Source organism: Bombus vosnesenskii, unplaced genomic scaffold (genome assembly GCF_011952255.1).
Source record: "Bombus vosnesenskii isolate JDL3184/JDL3185 unplaced genomic scaffold, Bvos_JDL3184-5_v1.1 scf7180000013379, whole genome shotgun sequence".
Lineage (NCBI taxonomy): Eukaryota > Metazoa > Arthropoda > Insecta > Hymenoptera > Apidae > Bombus > Bombus vosnesenskii.
The window spans coordinates 551,342-577,425 of NW_022883009.1; the positions used below are offsets into that span (position 1 = coordinate 551,342).

General features: G+C 31.9%; 4 protein-coding genes across 4 annotated transcripts in view; 1 reads left to right on the forward strand and 3 right to left on the reverse strand.

Annotated features, from left to right (window-relative positions):
* The window catches only part of LOC117237542 (cerebellar degeneration-related protein 2), a 51,663-nt gene extending 49,331 nt beyond the window's left edge, over positions 1-2,332 (reverse strand). Inside the window, exon 1 of the mRNA XM_033501605.1 lies at positions 1,734-2,332. Within this exon, the coding sequence (XP_033357496.1) occupies positions 1,734-1,809 (76 nt within the window). The 5' untranslated portion in view covers positions 1,810-2,332. The remainder of the gene's footprint in view (positions 1-1,733) is intronic.
* A 131-nt stretch (positions 2,333-2,463) lies between these two features.
* On the reverse strand, positions 2,464-6,121 carry LOC117237544 (U4/U6 small nuclear ribonucleoprotein Prp31). Its single transcript, XM_033501613.1, has 9 exons — positions 5,832-6,121; positions 5,520-5,731; positions 5,188-5,385; positions 4,889-5,093; positions 4,640-4,809; positions 4,402-4,559; positions 4,034-4,324; positions 3,737-3,961; positions 2,464-3,558 (listed from the first exon to the last, which is right to left on the reverse strand). The coding sequence occupies exons 2-9, from the start codon at positions 5,635-5,637 to the stop codon at positions 3,454-3,456; spliced, it is 1,470 nt and encodes a 489-aa protein (XP_033357504.1). The 5' UTR covers positions 5,638-5,731; positions 5,832-6,121; the 3' UTR covers positions 2,464-3,453.
* Positions 6,122-6,955: 834 nt separating this feature from the next.
* On the forward strand, positions 6,956-10,801 carry LOC117237546 (guanine nucleotide-binding protein subunit alpha homolog). Its single transcript, XM_033501616.1, has 5 exons — positions 6,956-7,177; positions 7,922-8,182; positions 8,265-8,315; positions 8,425-8,642; positions 8,712-10,801. Exons 1-5 carry the CDS (start codon positions 6,956-6,958, stop codon positions 9,067-9,069), a joined length of 1,110 nt encoding a protein of 369 aa, XP_033357507.1. The 3' UTR covers positions 9,070-10,801.
* A 1,819-nt stretch (positions 10,802-12,620) lies between these two features.
* LOC117237541 (formin-like protein) overlaps positions 12,621-26,084 on the reverse strand; it is a 32,368-nt gene continuing 18,904 nt past the window's right edge. Inside the window, 15 exon segments of the mRNA XM_033501602.1 lie at positions 12,621-15,395; positions 17,563-17,676; positions 17,805-18,079; positions 18,472-18,916; positions 18,990-19,117; positions 19,196-19,463; positions 19,587-19,858; positions 19,989-20,229; positions 20,313-20,429; positions 20,802-21,117; positions 21,193-21,269; positions 21,723-21,995; positions 21,998-22,154; positions 22,277-22,383; positions 23,193-23,279. Coding sequence (XP_033357493.1) covers positions 15,183-15,395; positions 17,563-17,676; positions 17,805-18,079; positions 18,472-18,916; positions 18,990-19,117; positions 19,196-19,463; positions 19,587-19,858; positions 19,989-20,229; positions 20,313-20,429; positions 20,802-21,117; positions 21,193-21,269; positions 21,723-21,995; positions 21,998-22,154; positions 22,277-22,383; positions 23,193-23,279 — 3,090 coding nt within the window. The 3' untranslated portion in view covers positions 12,621-15,182.

The following is a 26,084-nucleotide window of genomic DNA, read 5'->3' on the forward strand; positions in this document are numbered from 1 at the left end:
AGAGACTGCTCTTTTCCGCGAGAGGTGGTATCTCATCGCTTTCTCGTATAATGTTACATCGAATTGCGAATTGTTGATGCGAGAAAGTATTCGCATAACAAACACATCTTACCAGGTTACGTAATTACGCGTTAGACAACAACTTAAAACACAAAATATCTACATGCTCTGCATATTGAACATAATTCGAGTTTCATTGCTTCATCGAAACTAAATACCGTTACATCATGCTACAATTTGAAAGGTTAATATCATTTCCAATAAACAACGAAGAATTTCGCACCTCTTCAAAAAATAAATATTCTCTATATTTACCTGCTTCGCTGAATTCCTTTTGATGCTCATATCCATGCACTATAGAACGCAACATAAAAAGATATAAACCTTACTTCCTACTAATTAAAAATCTAAAGATCTTTCTCCGTGGTAGCTATGTATCCGCTAATTAGATGAAGTATTTAAATCAGATTATCCGTCTGCAAAAATATCTACCGATAATTGAAGAATTTCACGCGAGCGATCCTTAAGATACCATTCCATTATTGCTGTATACTTTCGCACATACTAATTGAATAAAAAATTTATCGACATTAACGATTCAAATATAAATCTGAATTTCTAATTAATCTACATATTCCTACAAAATTATTTTTATTCGAAATTACGTACGTTTCAGTTTCATAAATACAAAAGCTCAAAAAAATGAATAATACAATATAAAACAAAAATCTCTCAAGTAAATCTCACTTTACTTACATCGCATACTACTTCGCGTACTATTTTTTAAATGAAAAGTTATCACAATTTCATTGATAATGATCGAGAAATGTAATACAAGATTGTGTAACTACGTTACCACCACTTAACCAGTTAATTGGAGATTATAATTGATATAAAAAGATCTAACCGCGAATACTGATAGATATGTATTTTATGACTTAATCTATATTAATACCCCCACAGTATTACGTAAATTATACAGAGAAATTGTATAAGTATTCCAATACGAGAATTAGTGTTATCTTAACAGGGGAATGTTTTCTTTATAAATATGAATGTATTTATACATGTTAAATATTTCATTTAATTTATTAAGCAATCAAACGATTAATAATATGAATTAAAATATCCAATAAATATATTGAAATGATATTACGATTTTGTATTGTTATGTACGTTTCTTATGTCTTATTTCTCGTCGTCCGATGGTGACACGGTAACACAATACATATACAAATATATAAATATAATAATGTACAAGGTGTGTCACGTGATCTGTTACAAGAGAATGTTACCTAAGTGAAATGAAGTGTTGAAAAATAATTGATTTGAACGTGAAAGTTTCAACAAACAATTTTTCATTACATCATTTCTTTTAGAGGACCTTTACCTGTTGCAATTTATATGACTTATTTTGTATATCGAATGTACCGAAATAATAACATAAAAGTGTTTTGCGTTCCATCCATTTTTTACACTATACACCCAAACTTCTTTTTGTAACAGTTTCAACGAAATTTGTCGTTAACCGATATGCTTTTATATTAAAATAATTTTAATATTTCGGAATTAGTCGTAAACAAGATATAACAAAAAGTAAATATGAAAAATTTTATAAAAATTTATCAAAAAAATGTTTAGACTTATTTTATATTAATTTTTTTAATATTCTGTATCCATAATTCTTGGAAATTAGCAATCACGATGGGTATAAAAAGAAAGTAAAGACTCACCAGAGCGTGTCCAACAGTCAGTACAATCCTGACATAACGTATACCAATCATTCTGTAAGTCTTTAAAACTCGCCATGGTCGTCAGGACTTATTCTTTCGCCACCGGTTTCTCTGACAGGACCACAGCGAAAAAACCAGAATTTCCACCTTGTCACAACAATTTTCTTATAATTTCTGTATCACAATAAATGCACAATCACATTTCCCGCGTAATATCAAGTGGAACACACAACCAACGTGAAACTTCGCATAATATACGCATCCTTCAAAGGAGATGAGGAGCGAAGTAAGAACACACACGAGTACTCAAAGCATTCAACGATTAGCTTACGACACCCAGTTCTGGTTTGCCGTTCGTTCCACCCGGTGTTCTTCTTATCTTCCTCTACCTTTTACCGCCACGACCACGCTTCTCGCTCTTCCACGCACCTCATATATGTATATCCATCCTTCTTTCTCTAAGCGTTTATGCTAGCATACCTTTTCACTCTAGTCTTTCGCACTGTTTATTTTTACGATCAGTTCACCACCAGGTCATCTGTCATCTATCATATTTGTAAGTTGTTTGCGTATATCACATACACGTAAACTTAGGACGACATATATTTCTTCTCAGTTACGCTCTTGTTGGGCAACATATCCCGCTCTTTTTACCAAGGATATTAGATTCCTGATTAACGTGTACAATAGCAACAATTTTAAATATTAATTTGAAATAAAATGTTTCTAATTTAATACTTCCTAATAAATTTATTATTAATACTAGAAGTACAGAAACACAAAGAAACAAAAATTTATTACGTGTTCTTTTAAACTTTCCTCATCATATTGAAAGAATGCTGTGCGGAAAAATTAATATTTATGCAACGTTGTAGTTACTATTACTTTGTCATTATTTAAATGATATAAGATACAGTTATATATAAATACAGCATACCTTGTGTTTACAAAACATAATTATGTATATATATAACAAATGTAGTTAACACGTTAAATGCCATGGGGGTCACTGGTAATCGGCGCACCAAGATTAGTAGAGATCCATAATTTGAACAAATGTCAATAGTTATAAATTTTGTATTATTACTATCGTTACTACAATGGTGTGATGAAATTAATGCAATATAAAACATATAAAAATAATTTTATTTATATATAAAATATAGATGTATTATGTGTGCCCCTCACCAGTGACTGTCGAACATGGTAAAAACCCGCTTTTTCCGTGTTTTATCTTAATGATCAATAACTCTAAGGAACGTTTCGACTTGAAAGATGTTTGATGGCAATTAAGGACCTTGACAGAAAAGTAAAAAATGCTAAATCTTGTGACGGTTTTTTGGAATTATTGCGGATCCAAATAAGTATGACCGAGAGATGGATTATGGTTTATGGTAGGTCCTGGGACATAACGCAGAACAATTATTTAACAAAGCGAAGTAACATTATGAGATAATATATAATCGTAAAAAATAAATGAATTTGTGAAATTGCACTACAGCGCCGTGGGGATCACCAGTGACATCAGTGAGATAAATTCATTAATGACGATTATACACTGTAACATGTCTCTTGTAGGTAATATTTCAACTTATATTTTCGCATAATAAAAAATTCATCGTGTTGCAACGGCAAAACCTTGTAAAACTGGTGTGGCATTCAACATGTTAAAATTTATTGAACTAATGATATATTACACTGTATATTATGTACAGTCTCCTTATGTCTTTTTCACTTTTAAAAATCCAGCTATATTCGAAAAATATTTAGCATTGGCTTCGTTTACTTTCTTTTCCGCGGCTTGTGGATTTACAATTTCCAAACCCTGTAACCACAAATATATATTCAATTTAATAATGAAAATTATGTTAACTACGAAATTTAATATATACATATATATGTATAAAATCTAATACATTATACAATATATATATTAAATTTCCCTAATTATATACATATATACAATAAATTATATATTAACATATATACAATAAATTGTTTACCTGCAATGGAGTAAATGCAACACTAGATGCTGTACCGGAAACTTGTTTTTTAACTGTTGTACTACCACCCCATTGTTGCTGTTTTTGTAAATTTTTCTGGAGCGTTTTTGATATCCGTACTTTTGTTTTTTCATCGATTTGTGGTAGTCGAATACGACCGGTCCCTGCTTTGCCAATTGTTCCACGCGAATAACCCAGATCTTCTTGATAAGCATCATTCTCGATCTATGAAACCATTAAAATTCCATTAATATGAATATTATAAAAAAAGACTGAAAAAGGAAGAAAGAAGCTTACATCTGCAAAATTCATTCTATTTGCGTGTTTCCTAAATTCAGTGATAGCATAACGTTCCTTCATTTTTCTGACGCGTTTACCACCACGTTTCTTTCGTCCTGGATCAATGGGTTTTGGTAAAGGTTTCACAAATTTAACAGGAGGTGGTTCTTGAAGCTTATCGAGCTTTTTCTCAATTTCTTCACGAAACATTTGACCAATATGACCATCTGTACTTTCATGACACGCATCAACTCGGGCAGCTAACATACTCTTTGCTGCCACAAGCCTTGCTGCTTTTCTTCGCAAATCCTGAAAAGATAAATTAGCAACAATAAAAAATATTTGAAAGATACATTTAACACATATGTTATTGCATATTAACTTACTGGTGGTGTTTCTTGTACAATATCAGAATAATATATAAATCCAGTGTGAGGTAATGTTGTAACTTGAGAAAATCCAGATAATGTGGTTTTTTGAGATCCCAAAACTAAAACATTGCATGCTGGCATTTTGGAAAGTTTTGTCAGTCCGCCAGCAACACCTAAGGACAGAATATATGTTAATGCAGATTTAAATATTTCTCTGGATTGAAAGAAGTAAGTATATATCTTTTTACAATACCCATAATTTTTGCTGCTGTAGATGCACCCACTATTACAGAAAGATTTGGCGCGATAAATGCCATCCTACTTTCAACATATTCAAATATTTTTAACTTGCAGTTATTCAATTCTACTGCCATATCGCATGCCTCGCAAATAGCTTCCTTTTCTTCTTCTGTTAATAATTGTCTATAAATAAAATAATTTTACACATAAAAGATTTTATCTGATTATTCATACCTTAAAAATTTATCACAAAATAAATTACCCTTGAGTTGTTGAAGCAGTAACTGAAACCACCATAATTGTTGCTTGAGTAAGAAATTGTTGCAATGTTTCATTGTTTTTTGCTCTATCTAAATCATTTCCTAATTCTCTAACTGTCATCACATATTCTAATGGACCAACAACTAAAGATTCCAATTCTGGAAATCTTTTGGAATATTTATCTCTGGCAAACCGATGTATGGTAGCTAAAAAATATAAATTACAATATAATTGTATGAACAATATATAATAAGTATGAGAGCATTGTACAATTATTAAAAATTATAACATTCGTTATACCTATTTCATCATCAATATCTACAGCCATGTTATTAGCTTCGACGATAAGTTGATATTCTGGATCAGACTCAACAGGCCCAATAATATCTGCTGACTTTCTAGGAATTTTACTGTATTTTTCTATTTGTAACATTACTTTTTGTAACTGTTCTGAATCACGAAGTTTTGCCAATTCTCTTACAGAAGCTACTTTTATTTCTGCAAGTGAATTAAAGGTTAATATATTAATGTTCAGTATTTAGAAAGTACAGTACCTTGTGGAACTATATTTTTATTAGTAAATACTAATTAGTAAATAAAATAGTATTATATGAAAATAAAGACTAGCTGACCTTCTTCGATGGTTTTCGAAACAGAAGCCGGAATAAAATCCGGCTCCGGTTCTTCCGCGATGTCATCGTTATCGTCATTCTCTTCAAGATCTGCTAATAACTCATCGGCTAACGACATGTTTCTTTATAAATTGTTTATTTAAAATTCACAATATGTACTTCCTCGATTCTGTTTGACAACTACAATTATCTGCTATGAACTACCACGCCATCTATAACAGCAACAATGAGTCATATGTGTACAAAGGAATCTGCGGCGTTCTCAAAAGTGAGTTACTGGGATTGGTCAGTACTGATATCTATCATATTCACCAATCTAGCGCCTTGTCTATCGTCTCCTATGCTTGATTGAAAAACCGGCATATAGTAAAAGAAGGTAAAGTACAGTAACGCAAGGTAGAGATTTGTCAATCGACGATAGGAAGCTATGGAAAAATGAGTTGTTCTCTCCCCTCCACATAACCAAAACTGTGTAATCGTTGACGCACGATGTTCAAGGGGAATCTCGGTCGCAGTGCGTTGCAGTATCGACAAGGATAAATAAAAAAAAGGAAGGCCTCCCGACGAATGACAGCGCGCAAAACCGATCACGCGGTTGAACCGAGAGGTGTGCTTTCGGTCGGTTTCAGAGACCGTGTGCGCGCCCTGTACGTGTATGCGTTGCGGCAGTATCTCACAACAAATATGTCGTGGTGGGGAGTAGATTTTCCCGTTCGCTGTTTCGCATATTTCTTCCCCCGCATTATTATTATGTAGTTCGGCATAGGTGATCCGTTGCACGTTTGTCTCGATACTTGAGTCGAGAGAAGTACAGGTGCCGTGAATCCTGTCGGTACTATCATTAACCAAGAACGAAAGTTTTCTATATAAAAGGCGGTGAGGGTCGGCCTCGCACTCGCTGGATAAAGCGCGATGAGAACGATGCGTGAGTTAGCTCTGTTACTCGGTAATTAGAACGATTATTTAATCATGTCCAATCCGCGAGGAACCAGAGACGACGATCGTGGGCAGCCAGCGGCGTGAGTCTGGCGATTAACGGTAGGTGTGGGGCCTGGTGCGAAGCTAGAATCGAAACGACGATTCTCTGGTGTGTTGACGTTGATTCGGTGGTTGCATTCCCCGGCTACGCCTAGGTGAAAAATGCGGTTCTGAATCGCTTGGTGTGCCGATCCCGTGCAATTACGAACAGGTTGTTCACGGGTGGCTCGTTCGATACGCGCATTACGTTACGATACGCGGTTCGCGAGAACACTCGTTCACGGGTCTGCGTGTTTCTGTCTCTCTTTCTCTCTCTGTGTCTCTCTCTCTCTCTCTCTCTCTCTCTCTATCTGTGTATGTGCGGTGTTTGGACGATCAAGGATATATTCCTTCGGAAGGACAGTCTGACACGGAAGAAACGCCGGAAGGAAGGAAGAGGAGGGTAGCAGGGTAGCAAGATGGCGGGATCCTTAACGTGGTCATGTACTTGTTGCCTGCGGTTCAAGTTCAGCCCCGAGGAGATCGAGCAGCGTTACAAAAGTCAAGAAATCGATCGAATGCTGGAGAAGGATCGTCAAACTCTTCGGCGACAGGTTAAGCTGCTGCTCCTCGGGGCAGGCGAGAGCGGAAAGTCGACATTCCTCAAACAGATGCGAATTATTCACGGAATTAAATTCGAGGTGAGACATCCTTCGTTTCTCACCAAGACAATTTCGTTCCTAGCTCAATTTCCTCCTAATATGTCGTACAATATATTCTCGTTATTTTTTAAAATGTTTCAACTTTGGATTACGTGTAATTCGTTCATAGAAATGTGTAATTTTATTTGAGCTTCTGTCAATGTTATTGTAGTTGTCGTTTAAATATCTCGCTACAGAAAGGTGGTTAACCAAAATATAATAGCTAAAAAATGTGAGACAATAAATTTGAAATAAAAACAAGTAACGTTTATATTTCTCCATTTAAAATCTACGAAATATGATTTTTAGTCACTTGTATTGTCACTAACAAAGAATTCTAGTTTGTTTGTAGTCCTGTTTATTCATTTATGTTTGAAAATAATTATAAATATATAAATCTACATATCAATTGCTGTTCAGATCAATTTTTAGAACTAAATTATTACTCCTTATTTATAAAATTGAATGTATTTTGAAATGAACGTAATTTGAAAGAAATGTTCAACAAGTATACATTAAATATAGACTGCTAAGTTTAAACATTTTCTATCAGTTTGTTTGTTTTACCATTTATAGCAATTGTAATCATTAGACATACATGTTACAAATATATGAAATGGATAGTATCTAAACTGTTTATGAAAGATAGATTTTCAAATGTAAGCTTCTTTAGATGGCTTTTCATGTTTCTAAAAAAATATATTTATATAAATTTCTAATATTTATAATAATCATTTGTTTCAGCCTGAATTAATTAAAGAATATCAACATGTAATTTACCAAAATATAATTAAAGGAATGAAGGTCTTAGTAGATGCTCGTGACAAGTTAAATATTCCATGGGAAAACTCTAAAAATTATGATATTGGTTATCAGTTATTGAAATTTGAAAATACTATGGTGTTGGATGCTAGATTGTTCCTTCATTACGTACCAGCTTTGCAAAGTTTATGGAAAGATGCATCGATCAGAAAAGCCTTTGATAGAAGAAGAGAATTTCAATTAGTAAGATATTTCTTTCTTTTTTTTTCAATAATTATGTTTCATGTTACACTAGATGCTTTAAAAATATATTTTTTCTTCACAGAGTGATTCAGTTCAATATTTCTTGGATAATCTTGACAGGATTGCAAGAGTGGTAATATTATTTAATTTTATTATCTAATTTCTTATGAATTATAAACTGTATTTTGTTACTTTTATATATGTATATAATTTAGCCTATTATAAGTATTATTTACTTACAGGATTATGTACCTACACATCAAGATATATTACATTGCAGAAAAGCAACTAAAGGAATTTCAGAATTTGTCATACAAATTAATAATATTCCATTTCTGTTTGTTGATGTTGGAGGACAACGATCACAAAGACAAAAATGGTACCAGTGTTTTGATTGTGTTACCTCGATACTTTTTCTTGTTTCATCATCCGAATTTGATCAAGTGTTGTTAGAAGATAGGTATGTTCGTTTAAAGTTTATGTACTAAGAGGATTGAATCATCATGTAAAATATCTGTTAATATTACAGAAGAACCAATCGGTTGGAAGAATCGAAAAATATATTTGATACAATAGTCAACAATATGATATTTGGTGGAGTGTCTATCATTCTATTTTTAAATAAAACCGATTTGTTAGACAAAAAAGTAAGATCCCCTGATACGAATGTTCGTTGGTACTTTCCACAATTCACAGGAGATTCACATTCCATGAAGGATGTGCAGAATTTTATACTTGAAATGTTTATATCTGTTAAAAGGGATCCAAGGAAACCTCTTTTTCACCATTTTACTACTGCTGTGGATACAGAAAACATAAAAGTTGTATTTAATGCTGTCAAGGACACGATTTTGCATAGAAATCTCGAGTCGTTAATGCTCCAATAATGATAAATGTGAATAAAAAGTGAAATGACTTTTGATCCAAACATATGCATTCAACATTTAGTGTTTGATACATAGTGAAGTGAAATTATAGTCAAAGAAGTATTAAGATGTCGATTAGGAAAGAATATTCTGGTAAGACAATATATATTATGTATATTGTATTAATGTAAATCTCGTGATTATTTCCGTTCATAACGGAAAAGTAAACGTTTTCATAATAGTTTTATACAACAAAGGAAGTAAAAACTGCCTAATGAAAACATGAATTGAAAATTTTTAATGCTCTATATACTATATATATATATATACATTGATAATATATTTCCATCTTTTTGATGAATATTGATTACTAAAGGGTTGTAAGAAGACTATTATATACAATATATTGTACATAGCATCTTGTATTCTATACATTGTCGATAACAACGGTTTTACATGTTTGTATAAAAAAGGATCAGTTTGCTAATAGTTTAGTTAAGATCTTTCTATTTTGTACAGATATTTAATCCAGTGCTTCTCTTTTATATTAAAGCGAATATATTGGAAATACTGGTCACATAACCAGAACTCACAAACGTAAAAGTAACTTATTTTATACTTAAGATTAATTACTCTATCTTTAAAAATATATCTTTGTTAACACTGAATATTAAGTAACAAGAAAACCAAATACTAGATTCATGCCATATAAACCAAATGAAACTAACCAGTTTGTGTTCAAATTGCCATGTGCAAAATTTGTTAATATTTTAATGTATTTTTCTTTCCTGATTTGATTTAAAGATTATATACAGAATTCTACTATTTCGAGGTAGCAACATAATATTTTGTACTTTTATATTTTTGAGTTTGTATTTTCAGGAATTAAAGTTTTGTTCCATTGAGAAATTGTGAAAATTGAACCGTAATTTAAGTAATTAATGTAATTCTAATAGTTCATTACTTTTTGCTTTAAAAATTTAAACAAAAGAATCGCGATAATGAATGTTTTAGTTCGTATGGAATAATTAAGTAACATTTTGTTTGCTAACTTTTGATTTTGATAGCTGATCCTTAATTTGACATTATTCCTTTAAGAAAAAATATATCGATCAGTATTATTATTTTTCTTGTAGAAATCTTGAAATAAAATTGGTTTCTCATTTTGATAGCAATTTTCCAGAATTATGCTTATTAATTTATAAACATATGGCTTATCATTATGTAATTTTCTTTTTAATACAAGTTTTTGTTCCCGCGTACTTTGTAAATTATATGGCATTGTATTATTAAAATAATTGCAAAAGAATAATTACATCAAAAGATTTGATGAATGAAGGTGAACTGAAATTTTCTTATTATACATGTCATAAGAATTGAATGATTACAAATTTTCTAACACTAGGGAACAACTTTCTGAATTGAGGAAACGATTGTAAGCAGTACTAGAACCAAGGATTTTATGTAATAATTATTATGATGAAACCAAAGAGTTTAAAAACTAATGTCTATATAATTTATTTCCACTAGTTTAACATAACATCTAACTTTATAACTATTTTTAAAACTACATTTATGCACATGTATACAGTTATTTCATATTTTTCTGTCTTGGTCACTTATTACATAAAATCTTTGTTTTGATTATCTTTTGTATTAAAGAGAACTGGAAAACTTAGAATATTTAAAAAATTGCATTTTGAATCACTTGTGTTTGGAGCTAGTGGAACTGAAAAATTAATATTGTTATGTTTGTATATAAAAATTTTAGATATAGTGTGGCAATACAAAATGTTAGAAAATTCAATTTTTGTATGATTTATATCATGCAAATTTATTGTGAAATTCTGATGATTGGTATATTTTCGTAGCTGACTTTACATTCCTATAAAGTTAATCAGGTTTTAATTGATATTCTTAGAATACTTTTAAATTATATTACATCTTTATAATATAGAAACATAATTATACTGCTTCCATTGAAGCATTGTTTTGATTTGAATTTGGTAAATTCAAAATACGGTTTTATACAGCTTATATGTCTCTCTGTATACAAAACTTATTCACTGATACTCATTGGGAATAATATTAGTAACTTTTTATAGAAATATTTTGTAGAAAATACTCTTGGTACTTCATCGATTAAAAATTTACCTGTGAATTTATATAAGTACAATGCATAAAATCATTACAGAAAATTGTCATGATACTTAAACTTTTCATAATACGCACAATTCATTTTGCAGTGATATATATGTAACATTTACTTGTTTAATTATATAACAAAGATACTTACGAAATTATGAAAGAGAGCATTAGTTAATCGAATTTTATATCAATTTCTTTGCATTTACATGTATTTTACGTTAGTTATTATACAAGTTTTCCTTTAAACTATTACAAGTAGTAATGAAAAATATTAAAAATAACTAACTTTGTGATAAAGTATCGCGGAAAGCGAAAAAAACAGTGATCTTTTATATTTCTAGAAATGCGGAGATTATTTTAATCTGTTCAATTTGATCAAATTTATGCATTACAGTCTACACAAAAAAGTGGAAGTCAGATGTCTTATGATTACTATATTGTTAACGATACAACAATATTTTACATACACGCGCACACATTTTAATTGACTTTATTATAATTTGTAATTATATTTACATTAGGTACTTTTAAATGCATACCTACATTCTCAAATCATGAAAATGCATTCGTACACAATAGATAATAATTATAACGAACAAAAACTGCGAAGTAGCTTTATATATAGTTTACTATATTTGTACGTTTCTAACGAAATTTATTATAATGACAATTATTATTTCTACATATTTAATTGTCATCATATTTAAATTGTTTTTAATGTTATGCACAAATAGTTATCTACTGAAAATCATAAAAAATATTTGTCATTACAAAAGGAATTTTTTTAAATGTAAAAGTAATCAATTAAAAGAAATGACATTTGTAACTTGTTAATTGTGATTTATCAAGGAACCATATGGATATACTCGCAATAGGCTACAACAATAATGAAATATTTTTCTGTAAGTTTGTATAATACTAACTAAAATAGATATATAGAACAGTTTTTTCTCTTGACAAATTAATAACCATGTACTGCAAGCTATTTACAGATAATCTTTAAGTAATTTGTATGCGAAGCGCAATATTTTAAAAAAATTAAAAGTTTACTTTCACCTTACAATATACAGCAATAAAGCTGTTTTATTTGTTACAGATAGTCACTTGTATATTCAAATTTTATTTGTATTTTTCTGTACATGATCTAAAGAATGTAGATATATTGTGCCTTTTGTATATTGTATATTTGTATATAGACATATTTTACATACAATATTGTAATAATGTAGTCTATTCACATAAACAATAAATAAAACTTCAGAGAATGTTTATTTTATTTAATGAACTTTTCACAACTCATTATATTCTTTTCGTTTTTGTTTAAATTATTTCAACGTTTTAAGAAAAATATACTGCTTGTTACAAATAAAAATATGCTGTGCAGTATTAAACAAAATGGCACACAAATACGAAAAAAATATATCTATGTTTGCATATATATGTATATACATATATATGTATTTATACAATACATCGGTATATTTATTCGTAATAAATTTTATACAAAGTAAAGCACATGCCTATTTCGCATAACTTATTTAATAAAATGCACAATATTTACATTTATGCTAAAAATTTATAAGATAAATTTTTGTTGTTACAAGTATTTCAAATTTTCTTTGTATTTCAGCGCAGCAAATAATATTATGTAATTGATATTTATAACACAGAGATGTTACACTTATTTAAACATCACATTGGCAATTGATCTACAATTAGTAATTACATTTTTTTATAACTATTAGCATATGTCGTATATTACACTAATATTTACATCTTTTTTCAATCGATAATATTTTAATATTAAAAACGTACAAAAGTGAAAATATAATTATATATTCTTCAAAAAACATGAGATATGTAATCATCAAGAGGCGCATAGAAAGTTTATGTATAATTTTACCAAAATTTTGTAGCAAATACATCTTAAAATTGGATTGAAGGGTGAATTATATATTTAGTCTTTTATATATCTATTTTGTTTTTGTATCGCATGGCAATAAACAATGTGAAAAATCGCTACTATATTCGATTCAATTATAACGCATAATTTTATTACAATCCACGTATAATCTTCGATTTAATTGTTATTGTTATAAATTTGATTCTTGCTATGTTGCTGCAAGTGATGTATTTTACATTGATATTTCTGTTTTATTTTATATTTTATTTACTTATGCGTTATAATAGAAGCGATTGTACTGATCCATACTATGTATCTATTCATAATATTGAGCGCATTTTGAAATTCTGGCGGAATGTAACAAGTTGTGTTACTTTTAGATATTGTGCGTAATAAAATAAAAAGTTCTTTCAAAAATTTCACATCAAATATAGACTATCATTGTGCGTGTTTGTTATTTGTGTATCGAAGAATTGACCTTCAAACTTTGAGAAAAATATGCTGCAGTGCTTGCATTTTTGGAATTCGTTATACTTGTAAATGTATTACTTTCGTAATTATCTCAAAATAGTTATTTCTGTCGCTTGGAAATTTCATTAAGGTTTGTAGGATCTTTATATCCATGGAATGTTACGATTTAATTGGGAACTGTACCTTGCCAAAAGTCTTACAAATATGCAAAAGTATACTTAAATTTCTCGTATGTATTCATCGTCGTTATTACTACTGTCGAATCTGCATCGTCTTTTATTCTCTCATTTTTTTAGAAACTTTTTCAAATAAACGATTAACAGATACAAATTAAATTGGAATTATAAATATTTCAAACGCATATAACAATCAACAATAATTCAATGGAAACAATTTTTATGTTCAATTACTTAAAGGTAGTACTCATAAAAAAAACAATGCAAAAATAATAGTATAATTTTCCTAAATGTGCTTTGCTCAATTTTCTACATACTATGATATTTTGCAAACGTATTTCATGGTTACGTTCGCTAAATTTGTACAATAGAAAGAATACGTATTGAACAAACAGAAGAACATTATTATGTTGTTACTGTGTGTTGAATATGTCATGATTCACATTTTAAATTCAATTTTCCTTTGGATCTCGATGAATTTATAGCACCGTATAAGTGACTTATGTACGAATAGTTCAATATCAAATTCCAATATTTGCTTTAAATTATTATATCTACAACTCTACCATGTTACAGTAATGTCCTGTCAATATCTAAAAAAACAACCATCATTTCTCGAGCTAGATAAATACATTAAATAAGTTGTAAATGGGAGATGATCATGAAGGTACTGCCATTCGAAGCTGCTAAACAACGAGTAATCACCTCGATTGATAAGACACGAAGTTTCTATAACATTTCCTTTTTCTCAGTGTAAAAGGCTACAAAGCACTGATGAGATTTTCCTGATTACTTCGAGTGTTATTAACTTGATTATTTTATTTAACTCAAAATAACCCGACTGCATCAATGTTTAGACTCATTTTAATCTGAAAGATTCCTTCAAATCCTTTAAAATCCTTTTTATGGAGAAACAGCAAAAAAGATTCTGGAAATTTCATTTTTAGAATGTGATGATTCATAGTTTATCGTAAGACTTGTTTTCCCTCTTTCTCACGTCTCTTCTCGGTATATGTTTGATCATTAGAGATGAATCCAGATTCATTAATTCCAGTCTTCTCAGATCCAAACGTCTTAACAGGACATTACTGTACATTTATTATTTATAAATTTTGGCTCGATAATGTAGCGCGCAACTCTTTCATGCTTAGTAGTTTACAAGCAGTTTATCACATGAAATTTTTAAATTATTTAGTTTTTTGAATGAGAAATATGTTGAAAAAATTCAGACGCTCTGGTAAATGTACATTCGCCGAGCGTTCAAATTACATTATGTTGTAATTTTTGGTAGGAGGTTATAAATATTAAATTAACACTTTCCTGAAAGAGCTTTACGTGAAAACGTTGATGTACTAACGCAAGAAATGTGGTGAAAATTATTTCTTCAAAAACAAATTGCTTTCCCTAAAATAAGAAACACACTGAATGGAACAGATTTAAAGTTCTAGTTCTTCGGCAGTGCGAGAGAGCCTATGATTATCGATACGTCTGCGTTGGCTACGCCTAACCGCATCCGCTCGTCGGTATGGTTCTGATCTAAGTCCAAGAAGAATGTCTTCCAGAGCACCGTTATACACTTCATCCTGCTGCAACAATTTCTTCTCCTGAACTAGTCTTGTCTTATTTTTCAGTTCATTTATCACAGCGTCCTGTATCAAATTACCAATCTTTTATTACTGATAGATCAGTGATATACATATGTATATTAAAAAGTTAGCTTCTTTAATCTTGCTGCGATCATCGAATCTTTTTATATCGTTACTTGGACAAAACTACTAAACGTTGTAAACAATATCTAATATAAAATCGAAACATATTAATAAAGAGCTTTCCCTATTTTCCTCAAACTTCTCGAACAGAGAAATTTTCTAAAGGTAGTTTTTATACATATATCGCTGAAATGGAAGATCTTTTAATTAATATATTAGAATTCTAATCACGAATAGACAGCTGAGTTTCTTCTACATGATATAAATTATAAATAAATTTAATTTAATGTTTAATTCTATAGAATTAAGCTATATTGTTAATGTATACGCGTTTATCTATGAGACTCTTGGCAGTAGCATAGGAAAGTGATAATACAGGACTTCTCTCAGGCAACATCAATGCAAGCTAGAACACATGCCAATGCATTCTTTAATTTTTTGTTAATGATATGAATCGAGTGAATATAGGTCCGTACCACTAGATTTGGAAAACAGTTCTTCAAAAACAATTAGAATTTTACATATATTTGTAGAAAGGGAAATTCTTACTTATTAATGAAATTAGTGACAAATTTTCGATTAAAAACAAATAAAAAAAGAACTGTTTTCGAACATGGTTTTTGGATATTTCAATACGTATATCTCGCATGGTAATAGAAGCTAAACCTACATGTGTGTTGTCTAAGCGTAGTGTATGTGCGAATGCGACCATTAAAAATATGTCATTAGAAGGAAGTGAGTAAGGACAGACTTACATGTTGTGAATTGTTTCTATATTGTTACGTTCTGAGCTCCAGTTCATTAAGATGCCGATGTAACAGACTCTTGTTTGTGTTACAGCAAAATTTCGGTGACTTTAAATCCAAATAAATATGTAACAAATAAGAAAAATAGACGTTCGTGAGATACTTTGATAGACATCGCTGTCTGTTCTTGAAACGGAAAAAAATTGCTAAAAGAGCACTCTCGAAATAATCAAAATTATTATGATCATTTGATAATCCCTGAAAAATATCATGCTATCTCACAACATGCAGCGAAAAGAAATGCCTTGCAAATTCTATTTCGCACGAGCATTGACATTTGCAAAAATTATTTCCAAAAAATAATCTGTTTCCTTAATTGACATTTAGTAAAGCTAAATAATATCCCCATACAAAAAGTATTTTTCATGTGTGATAATAAAAATTTTGCGGAAAATGTTATAACAATGAGATGAATTGACACTAAACAATATTGTATTTTGTAATACTGGATGATTCTAGTATCACGTTTTGTATAAAAAAAAAAAACAAAATTTAGAAATGTTTCAAGTGTTATGATATGTAAGCTTTTCTATGAAATGATCCACCATGCTTAATTGTTAAGAAGAATATGAATAATAAATAAGTAATGTTAGAAAGCGCAAGCTTTTAAGAAATTATACAAAATTACCATTTTACATCACACACATATAAAAATATAAAGCTTCAAACAGAAATCAATTTTTTATATATATATGAAACTGAAAATCTGTTTGATATTTTCTGAGTTAATGCATAAAATTACACGTTTTAACTGATGAAGTAGCATCATACCATTCCATAAGGAAATTAAAAAATGCTAATGTTCTAATCGCAGTGTCATGCATGTTTAATGTTCGTTTATAATGGTATAAGCAGGAATTATATCTATATTGCATGTATAAGAAGCACAGTAAAAAATTTTAGGCAAATAATAGGAATACAATTAATAACATGTAATAAAATAATAAAAATAAAATTAAATCTTGCAGCATTGATGTTGAGAGAGAGAGAAATATATTTAAAAATGTAAGTGTGCAGTTAGTAAAGCATGTTATAATTGGTCAGAAAGAATAAGTAATTTAACATTCAATATTTATATATCTATTGCACTTACAGATTTAAGTATAATGAAATAAAATCTTAAGAAACATTACTAAGAAAATATAGAGCATTCATATTTGCGGGACTCTACACGTTTTACAAAATGTATTCGTTAATAAGAAAATAAATATAAGCTATTAAATGCATAGCGTGCAATAATAACGAAGCTAAATAATTATAACTTCTTATTTCCGTCAAAATAAATAATTAGGAGAACGTACCTGTTGCTTCTTTTGATTTAATTTATTACGTTTTATTACGTCTTCTGAGGCGTTTAAAGCTTCTGCAGCAGCAGCTTCTAATCTACGACGCTGTTCATTTTCTTGATCCGCAGCCTGTAAAAGTACTTTGCTTTGTAGTATTCTGACGTTTTGCTTTTTATGACCGTTTTAGTTGAAAATAATCCTTTCTGGTTATAAGCTTATTATATATGTATATGTATGGTGTAAAAGTTAAACGGTACCTTAAATGCCCTTGCGAATCTGACAAGAAGAGAGAAGAACGTATTAGCATCAGCTTGCCTGGGACTTTCTCCAAAAAATTCAACGCATTCTCGAAATGCTTCTCCAGCAGCGCGTGCATCGGATTTTAAACGACGCAATTTTTCTTCGGAATTATTTAAGAAATCTCGTAGTACGGTGTTGTGTTTTTCTTTACCGCGTAGTTCAAATTCTTTCCTTACGAGATCCATACCCTTTTCTAATTCGTGAACGTCGGTAGTTATATTTTCTAGCGAGACTAAAAAGAGTGAAGAAAACAAAATGATATACAAAAATAATAAAAACATTATATGTATAATGAGATAAATTTACGACATTCGAGACACGGCATTTGGTATATACTCTTGGCGCAAGAAATATAGTGAGGTCGTAAAATTAATCACGTTTGAATATAAGTACACGTGTTTCGAACGTCGAAACAGTAATTTGAGAAGATCTAAGGGGAGATAACGCGCTCCAGCTTGCCAGAAGCGTAAGATGTCAACTCAAATCTAGTTCTTCCTTCGCAGCTGCAGTAATTTTGGTCAATACACTAATTACAATGGAGTAGAAAGCTATAGCGAGTCAAGACAGTTTTGTTTGAATAAAAGATAACAATTTAATAATTAAAATATTAACATATATACGCACCAGTCGCAGCTTTATCGATGTACATAAGTTCCGATTCAAAATTAATCAGTTCTGGAAATTTGACTCGTATTGTTGCTACAATATAATGTAAAAGGCACATTCTCTTGTCCGTTGACTTCGTATCGAGTAATGTGTCTAAGCTCTGAAGTTTAAATCCATATGCTGGGCCTCGTTTACTGCTGTTTAAGTAATTTCCGAAGGCAAGGATAATTTCTAATACTGCTCTTAGCTTCTTTGAACTCTTAACCGAACTCGAAGCAGATATCACAGCATGTATTTGTGGAGTAATAAGATGTAAATTATCAAAAAAGTTTCCTATATAATTCATAATGGACAGTTTCGTTGATATCCTTTCTACTTTACCGAGCTGCATCAAAAATTTGTCTTCCTCCGTTAACAAATTAACATTTTTCTTTTCTATGATGTATTCTCTATATGCTTTTATCTGTAACATTATAAAGTTTCTGTGTGTTAGCTACTATCAACATTTCTATATGGAAAGAGAGAATAAGCCATACTTCCTGATCCGTAGGCACCATACGTTGTAGCAATTCTACATTTTCCAGCGACAGTATTTTTAAATCGAGAGCATTTACTGCCATAATTACTTTTTCTACCGGCATTTCCATTTTTCTTCGCGATATGGCTATAAAAGGGAACAGAAAGGTGAGCGATCAGTCTTTTGACTTTTCAAAAAGGAAATTGAGATTTTTATTATACATACCGATATTTCGTAATCTGGTATGTTCTAAGAGCGAGACATTTTCTGGCTTCTTGAATCTTTTACTAGGAAAGCTTTGAAGACCGTCTATTTCGTTAGTACCATTAGCAACGTGACTTCCCATTCCGATTTTAAATCGTTCTTCGAAATCGGAAAAGTCTATATAATTGTGCAATCGATCATCGTCCAGCTCATTGAAAATAGTACCCCGTACTTGATTAGGCTTCAGAGCGATCCAGTTAAGTGTGGGAAGTTTGTATTTTGTTTGAACCTGGAATCAAAGAATTTTGTAAATATTTATGTGCATATTCGTGGGAAATTTAAAAATACTAAATTGCGCAGAACGAGAATCATGCAATAGTTGCATATATAGATTTTAATAAGAAAAACATACCTTTCGCTTAATAGTCATTGCTCCATCCGGTGCTTGCATCATGCCAGCAGGTGGTGGAGGTATAGGTGCAGGTGGAGGTAATTTTTGATCTCCAGGAGAAAGAGGTGCCATTGGAGGCGGTGGTGGACATGGAGGTGGTGGTGGTGGAGGTGGTGCTGGGGCAGATGGAGGAGGTTCTTCCAGTGTCGGAGACGGGGTCGAATTAAGCGTAGAGGATGTGACGTTATCCGATGTACTGACGGGACTCGTTGCGCTTCCATTCCGAAGATTGGCTGAACAAATTTAAAGTGATACGTTAAATGCTAGTACTTACTTTTTGATCGATTTATTATTCCTGCATTATTTATTGATAGATTTTAAAACAAATTACGATAGTAGAATACACAAAGAGTTTTAACGAACCCGAAGAACCCTTCGTGAGAGTGCCAGTAAGCGTTTCCAATTCGATAATTTTGTTTTCTAAAACACTTTGCCTTCGAGCAGAATCCTGCTTTTGTCTTTTCAAGGCTGTGAGTTCTTCTTCGGCCAATCGACGAGCTTCCACAGCATCAGCGTATTCCACTTTTAATGCACCTAATTCAGTCTCTAACTCCGCTAATTTTGCAAGCGATTCTCTTTCTAACTCTGTCATCCTATCGTGCGCCTATTTTCAACATATCAAATGTTTAGTAAATAATCGTTTAAGTAAGGCTATTTAGGCTAGTTCAATTTAAAAAAACTACTTACATGACCAAGTTCATCTTCTAATTCAGCTACTTTTTCTAACGCAGCAGTCTTAGTTTCACTGTCTTCCATTAAGGCAGCTACATCAAATACGTTATCTAGATACGCAGAGATTTGAACCTGGGAAAATGTTATATCAGATGAAGATAGTATCATGTTTAGGAGTGAGGTCGTTAAATATTTTAACTACATGTAATAATTTCAAGTACGTTTTATACACGAAATATTATATAAATATGCACAGAGATCAAAACAATTATTTATTATTATACTGTGAACGATTTTATTGTATCAATCAAGTAAATAAAAATAAAGGTATCTTATAATTTATATTCGGGAAATTATTTTCGTTGTCTCTTTTTATACAGTAAACGTTTGTAGCTTTCTATTAAATAAAGCAACAATTTCGATCATAAAACTTCGATCGTTTGGAATTATTCCGACAGAACTATAATAAATATTAATATACTCGAAATTAACAAATTGACAAACCTGCAAATCCTCGCTTTCGGTATGTCTGAGTTTCTCGAGATACTCGTCTAAACCAAGCTTGGTAAATTCGTATTGCAGGTGAACCCTGAAATTCATGTCCTCTACCGAGTGAACAACGATATTTACGAATTGCATACAAGCAACCATAAATTCTATGTGAAAACTATCATATTGAGTGAAGTATGCCATAAGCGTAGTAAATCGTCGTCGTTCCGAGCAAACTTCTTTGAAATTATCGAATGCGGACAAAATAATCTCGTGGCCACCCTTTACCAGACATATAGCAGCAAGAAGTTCTAATACTAGAGCTTTCGTTCTGAAAGTAGGATACATTTTTTTATTTTACGAAAGTTGAGAAACTTACATGAATTTGAGAGAAAAATATCAATACCTTAAACTCTTATGCATTAAACTGAGCGCGATACAGTTGATTGCTTCACGATGTTGGATGACCATATTGAAGCCATACTGTACAAAGTATTATCAGATTTTATATCAGAAAAATAATGCTTAGTAAATTCTGCATTATTATCAAAGACACTATGTTCGAACGCATTGTATTATGTTAAATCAAACTTTTATTAATAGTAATACTCTTATATAAATGGTATCATACAGAATACTGTCAGAAAATAAAGAGGAAAGTCAATATCGTACTGAATTAAATGTTTACAACAGGTAGAACAAAATTATCGTCACGATTTTGTGATTTTGTCGCTAGTTTCCAACCGCGACGAATCATCTTCTGTAATTTACATATGAAAACAAGCGAAAGAAGCGGAATCAGTCTGCAAAACGAAGATACGGATAAACGACGAAGAAAGGTAAGAATGAAATAAAAGGAATTGACATGCGACAAGCCTCTTTGCCTGATCAAATGGCAATGTTCTTGAACCAGTTCCGATATATCCAGTTTTGTACCTTATTATTCATGATGGCACGCATGCACAGTATGCAAACGTGGATGTCATCTTTCGCTTCGCCCATATTGAGACGCGCCACGTGCCGTGATCTCCTTTTAACGCCAGGACTATCCTTGAGCTCGTGAAGAGGCGGCCTCAGGCAACCGTTATTTAAGGGCGAGGTATCCCCGGAACCCACTGGAAAATAATTATGTCGTTCACGGTCTGCGTTCATCGATTCAATCTTTTCCAGTACGTCGCCATAATAGAAATAAATGTTGACCCATGTGGCGCGGCGTGCGAACTCTTACCGGTTTGTAATTTTTCCTCGGAACTCGCGTGGGATTCCAAGAGACGTTGTTCGTGTCTCATCATGAGTAACCTGAAGCTGAGGTAGTCTATGAGGGCGTCCAAGCCTTGGTTTTCTTCGTCTAGGAACTCCCTTACCCACCTAGACCGATCCAGAAATCGAATTATATCACCAAGTTAGATTTCTCCGAGGTAAATTCAAACTATGTTTCTATAGTGAAAGTTACTTAAAGAACTTAATGTATGTTATAAATAAAAGCTTACTCTATGTGATTTGTGCGTAACGAGATTTCCAAATCCCGTAACACTTGAGTCGACGTTGACTCTCCAACCATTTTCCTCTTCTGGAAGAACGTGAGAAAACGATACGACTGTATAATCATTAGTATCCGTCGTTCAAGTTTTCTTACGCGGGAAAAACGAACATAAAACAAACGGTTTTTTTTGTAATTTAAGAACCAAAAATTATACGAATATCGTTCCATAGATATATTACGGTGGTTATTTCTCGAAATTGTAATTCATTCAAAAAGCAAAATCTAGAAACATTTATTACTCCCGGACGGTGAAAGTAATTTCGCTGGCGTTAAAAACATTCTTTGAAAATGAAAATTTTCCATTTATCTAATTACCGGACATTTATTTCCTCGAATCTGTTGCTTTAAAGAAGTAACTAATAAAAATTGATTCCGAGTAATACAATGTTTATCATCGTTTTATCTGGTTGAGTCAGACCGTAATGCACAGTTGAAATATATACTACGGTACTACAGCCTTAAAAATGTGAATAGAAGTAACATTAAAATGTTGGATTAACAACAAATTTGCGCGCTTTAAAATTATTAATTATTTGTAAACCACCGTAATACATGTTTAAACGTTGATCGAAAAAATTAGAGAATCATAAAACCGAAGAAACCAAGTACTTATCACAAACTGTAATAAGTTATCTTTTTTTTCTATTACTCTACTACTACTAAGATCGTTCGTTATATCATATTAAATATATGAGATTTTTCTCACTTGTAATACTTAATTTAATTGCTCTTATTGTAAATTACGATCCCCTAATTACTTAGATCTCGGAATGCTAATTTACTTCAATTCGCGTGGCAACATAAAGAGGACGAAAATATGAAGAAATAAAAGGTATAAGGATAAGAAATTAAATGCAACATACTCGATGGCTTCGCGAAGCTTTCGGATCCAGATAAGTGCGTAACTTTGCTAAATAATGCGATGGTGGATCCTTTGCTTGCACTCTTTCCTGAAAATACCAATATCAGAAGCATCGTCTCGATTATTTCAATTCGCTTCGTTTGATTATAGCAACGATTTAAAGCAGCGTTCTATTATATAAATATTCTAAATTTAATTTTGTAAAATGTAATATTTGTAGAGCGATTGGGTACGTCGAGATAAAAATTGCCATAGAATTTTAAAAAAGAGATAGCGCAAGAAAGATTGAAGAAGATTTGAAAACAAGCGTATCCAAGTTTCAGCGGAAATTTAGCGAATGCCTCGGTAATCGGCGCAATGTGTGCAATTCCACACTCAACCACAATGGGCGAGGTTCCACTAACGCGTAGAACAATATCCCACGCTTTTTCTAAATGCATGCGTGCATAGTACCTGAGTGAATGCGAGTCAAACTAATTTGCTTAATTCCAACCATAGGAGTTTGTTCTTTGAACCTACTTTCATGTCGCGTTTACACTTTCATACCGCTTTCAAAAGGATCTTCGTTACTTTCTTCCAATTATTTCATACAACAACGCGATACAGTTTCTTCCTTGAAGATCGATTTAGTTTTTATAATTTTTATAGATATTTAACCGAATAGAAAAAACCTGTGAAAAAAGCTCGAAGTCCAGAGAATTCTGCATTTCCAAAAACTTTGCAAGGAGTTCATTCGGCGAGCAGACGTGATTTTTCGAATATTCCGACGAGAGAGAAGTTTACAAGCTGTGTAGAGCGTCGTATGCACGTGTGTACGGCTACGCCGATGAGTGAGGGATGCTGTACGCTTTTTTTCAGCCCGCTTTCTTGTATCGTATAATAGCACGGCTTGCATTACATCCGTGTCGTGTTACCCACATGCCCTACAGGCCCGTTAAAGAATTGAGACGGGCCATCGATGACCCCGAACAGGCAACCCTGTCGCCTCAAGAATATCTTGTTTCATCAACACATTCTATGCAACAACATCTTATGATTTTATGTAACACTTTACGAACCTCGTCGAACTAACGCACTTGCAGCGGTCAAGTTCTCTATTTAACCCTTCAACAACGTAATAAAACAACAAAGAATTCAGACTGAACTTATTTCTTTTTATCGACAAAATTTAATTCTGTAATTAATACAAGTCTTTCGTTAAGAAATGACTCGATCGGTAGATTAAAGTTGCGTACGTAAAAAATCGCTAGAATTTGCCATTATTCACGATCTATAAAAGGAAAATAGGAAAGTTACAAGGTGGGTCAGAGACGTTTGAAGCGATTACAGGTAGAAGTTGTGGAATGTGGTGTAGGGAGTGACTAGAATCGTGTCTGGGAAAGTGCTGTAGCAAGTGAAAGGGGATGAAGAGAAGGGGGCGAGTGAATGAGAACGATAAAGGGGATTCGTTCGTGCGATGCTAATCAGCAACCTGCGAGTTGTTTCATCGGACATGCAATATGTTTTCGTGGTTCTATGCTAAATGAAAAATATTTTCTTTCCGATGCTTTGGAACTCGAAATACAAAATTATAGCCGTAGGGATGTCGTATTTTAAAACAAGTAACGTATTAACCGGATTATCCTCTGGAAATTTATAATATTCAAAATAATCTGAATTCTAAAGATATTTAACTTTTCTGCATCTTTTCCGATCCAGACGAATCGTGAAATCCATTTTCTGCTTTCTGCTGCTGTGCTCTACCGGAGCTCGCGATGAGAAAAGGGAATAATTTCCACTCGAGACGAGTTCCACCCTAACTGCTTGACTCTTCTCGGTTTAACGAGGCAAGTAGTCCACCTAAACCGCAAAAACCTTCCCTGAACTCTTTACAGAAACCCTTTGTAACTTTTTTTTCCTGCTATTTCGGAACACAAAACGAACTAATGTATGCCTTAAACCGCTCCATTCTTCCACAGAAACGTTTTAAATGGCTCCCCGGATCGTCAGCGTTAAACGACTTCATTGTGAAAGCGAAGAATATATTTAAACCATGTAAACACCATTAAATTTCACGACTATATATCTACCAATTAAAATTGCAAATATTATAAGTTCCTCTTCTTTTCCTATTTTTTTTTTTTTTTTTTTTTTTTTTTTGGTAGTAATGTTTAAAGTATTGGTCACAAAGCGTTGAAGTTGACGAATACATTAATACTATGTAAAGCTAATCGTCTATAAATTCGAATAATTAATACAGAAAAATACTAATTAAAGTTGCATTTCATTCGGACGCGATTCATTCAAATACCGAAGTAGCGTTATCGTTGGTGACCAAGAACGGAATCATATTTCACTACGACTACGTTGGAGGTAACATTTCTCTCATGACATGACAGAAAAATTGCGATATCTATAGTTAAATTCTATTCGTTATGCTTATTACGTGCTATTCACTCAATCTCTCATTCATTTCGAAATAAAATTAATAAATATGCCTATCTAAATGACACAGTTGCTGAGGCAATAATATCTCCCTATAGACGATAAATTTCAATAATTTAATATAAAAGCCGACATTTAAAAGAACATAAGCCAATACGAGAAATATTAAATTATTCATTTTGTTAACCACATTGTAAGGCCAAGTAATTAGGAATTATGTCTAATAATAACTGAATCGTAGTATCGACGTTCCTTATATTTTGGAAAATCAGGCAACGAGTTTAACGTAAGCGAGTTTGCGAAGCGCTTAACGCGTCTTTCATAATCCACGCTCTTCGTGGATCAGAAGAGGTGTCTCGTTCGACGACACTTTTGCTCGCCCTCGATTAAGCTCGAGATTAAACCCACTTAAGCATAGCCCCACAGACGTGTATGCATCAAACGAACGACTATATACGTCTGCCCGGCG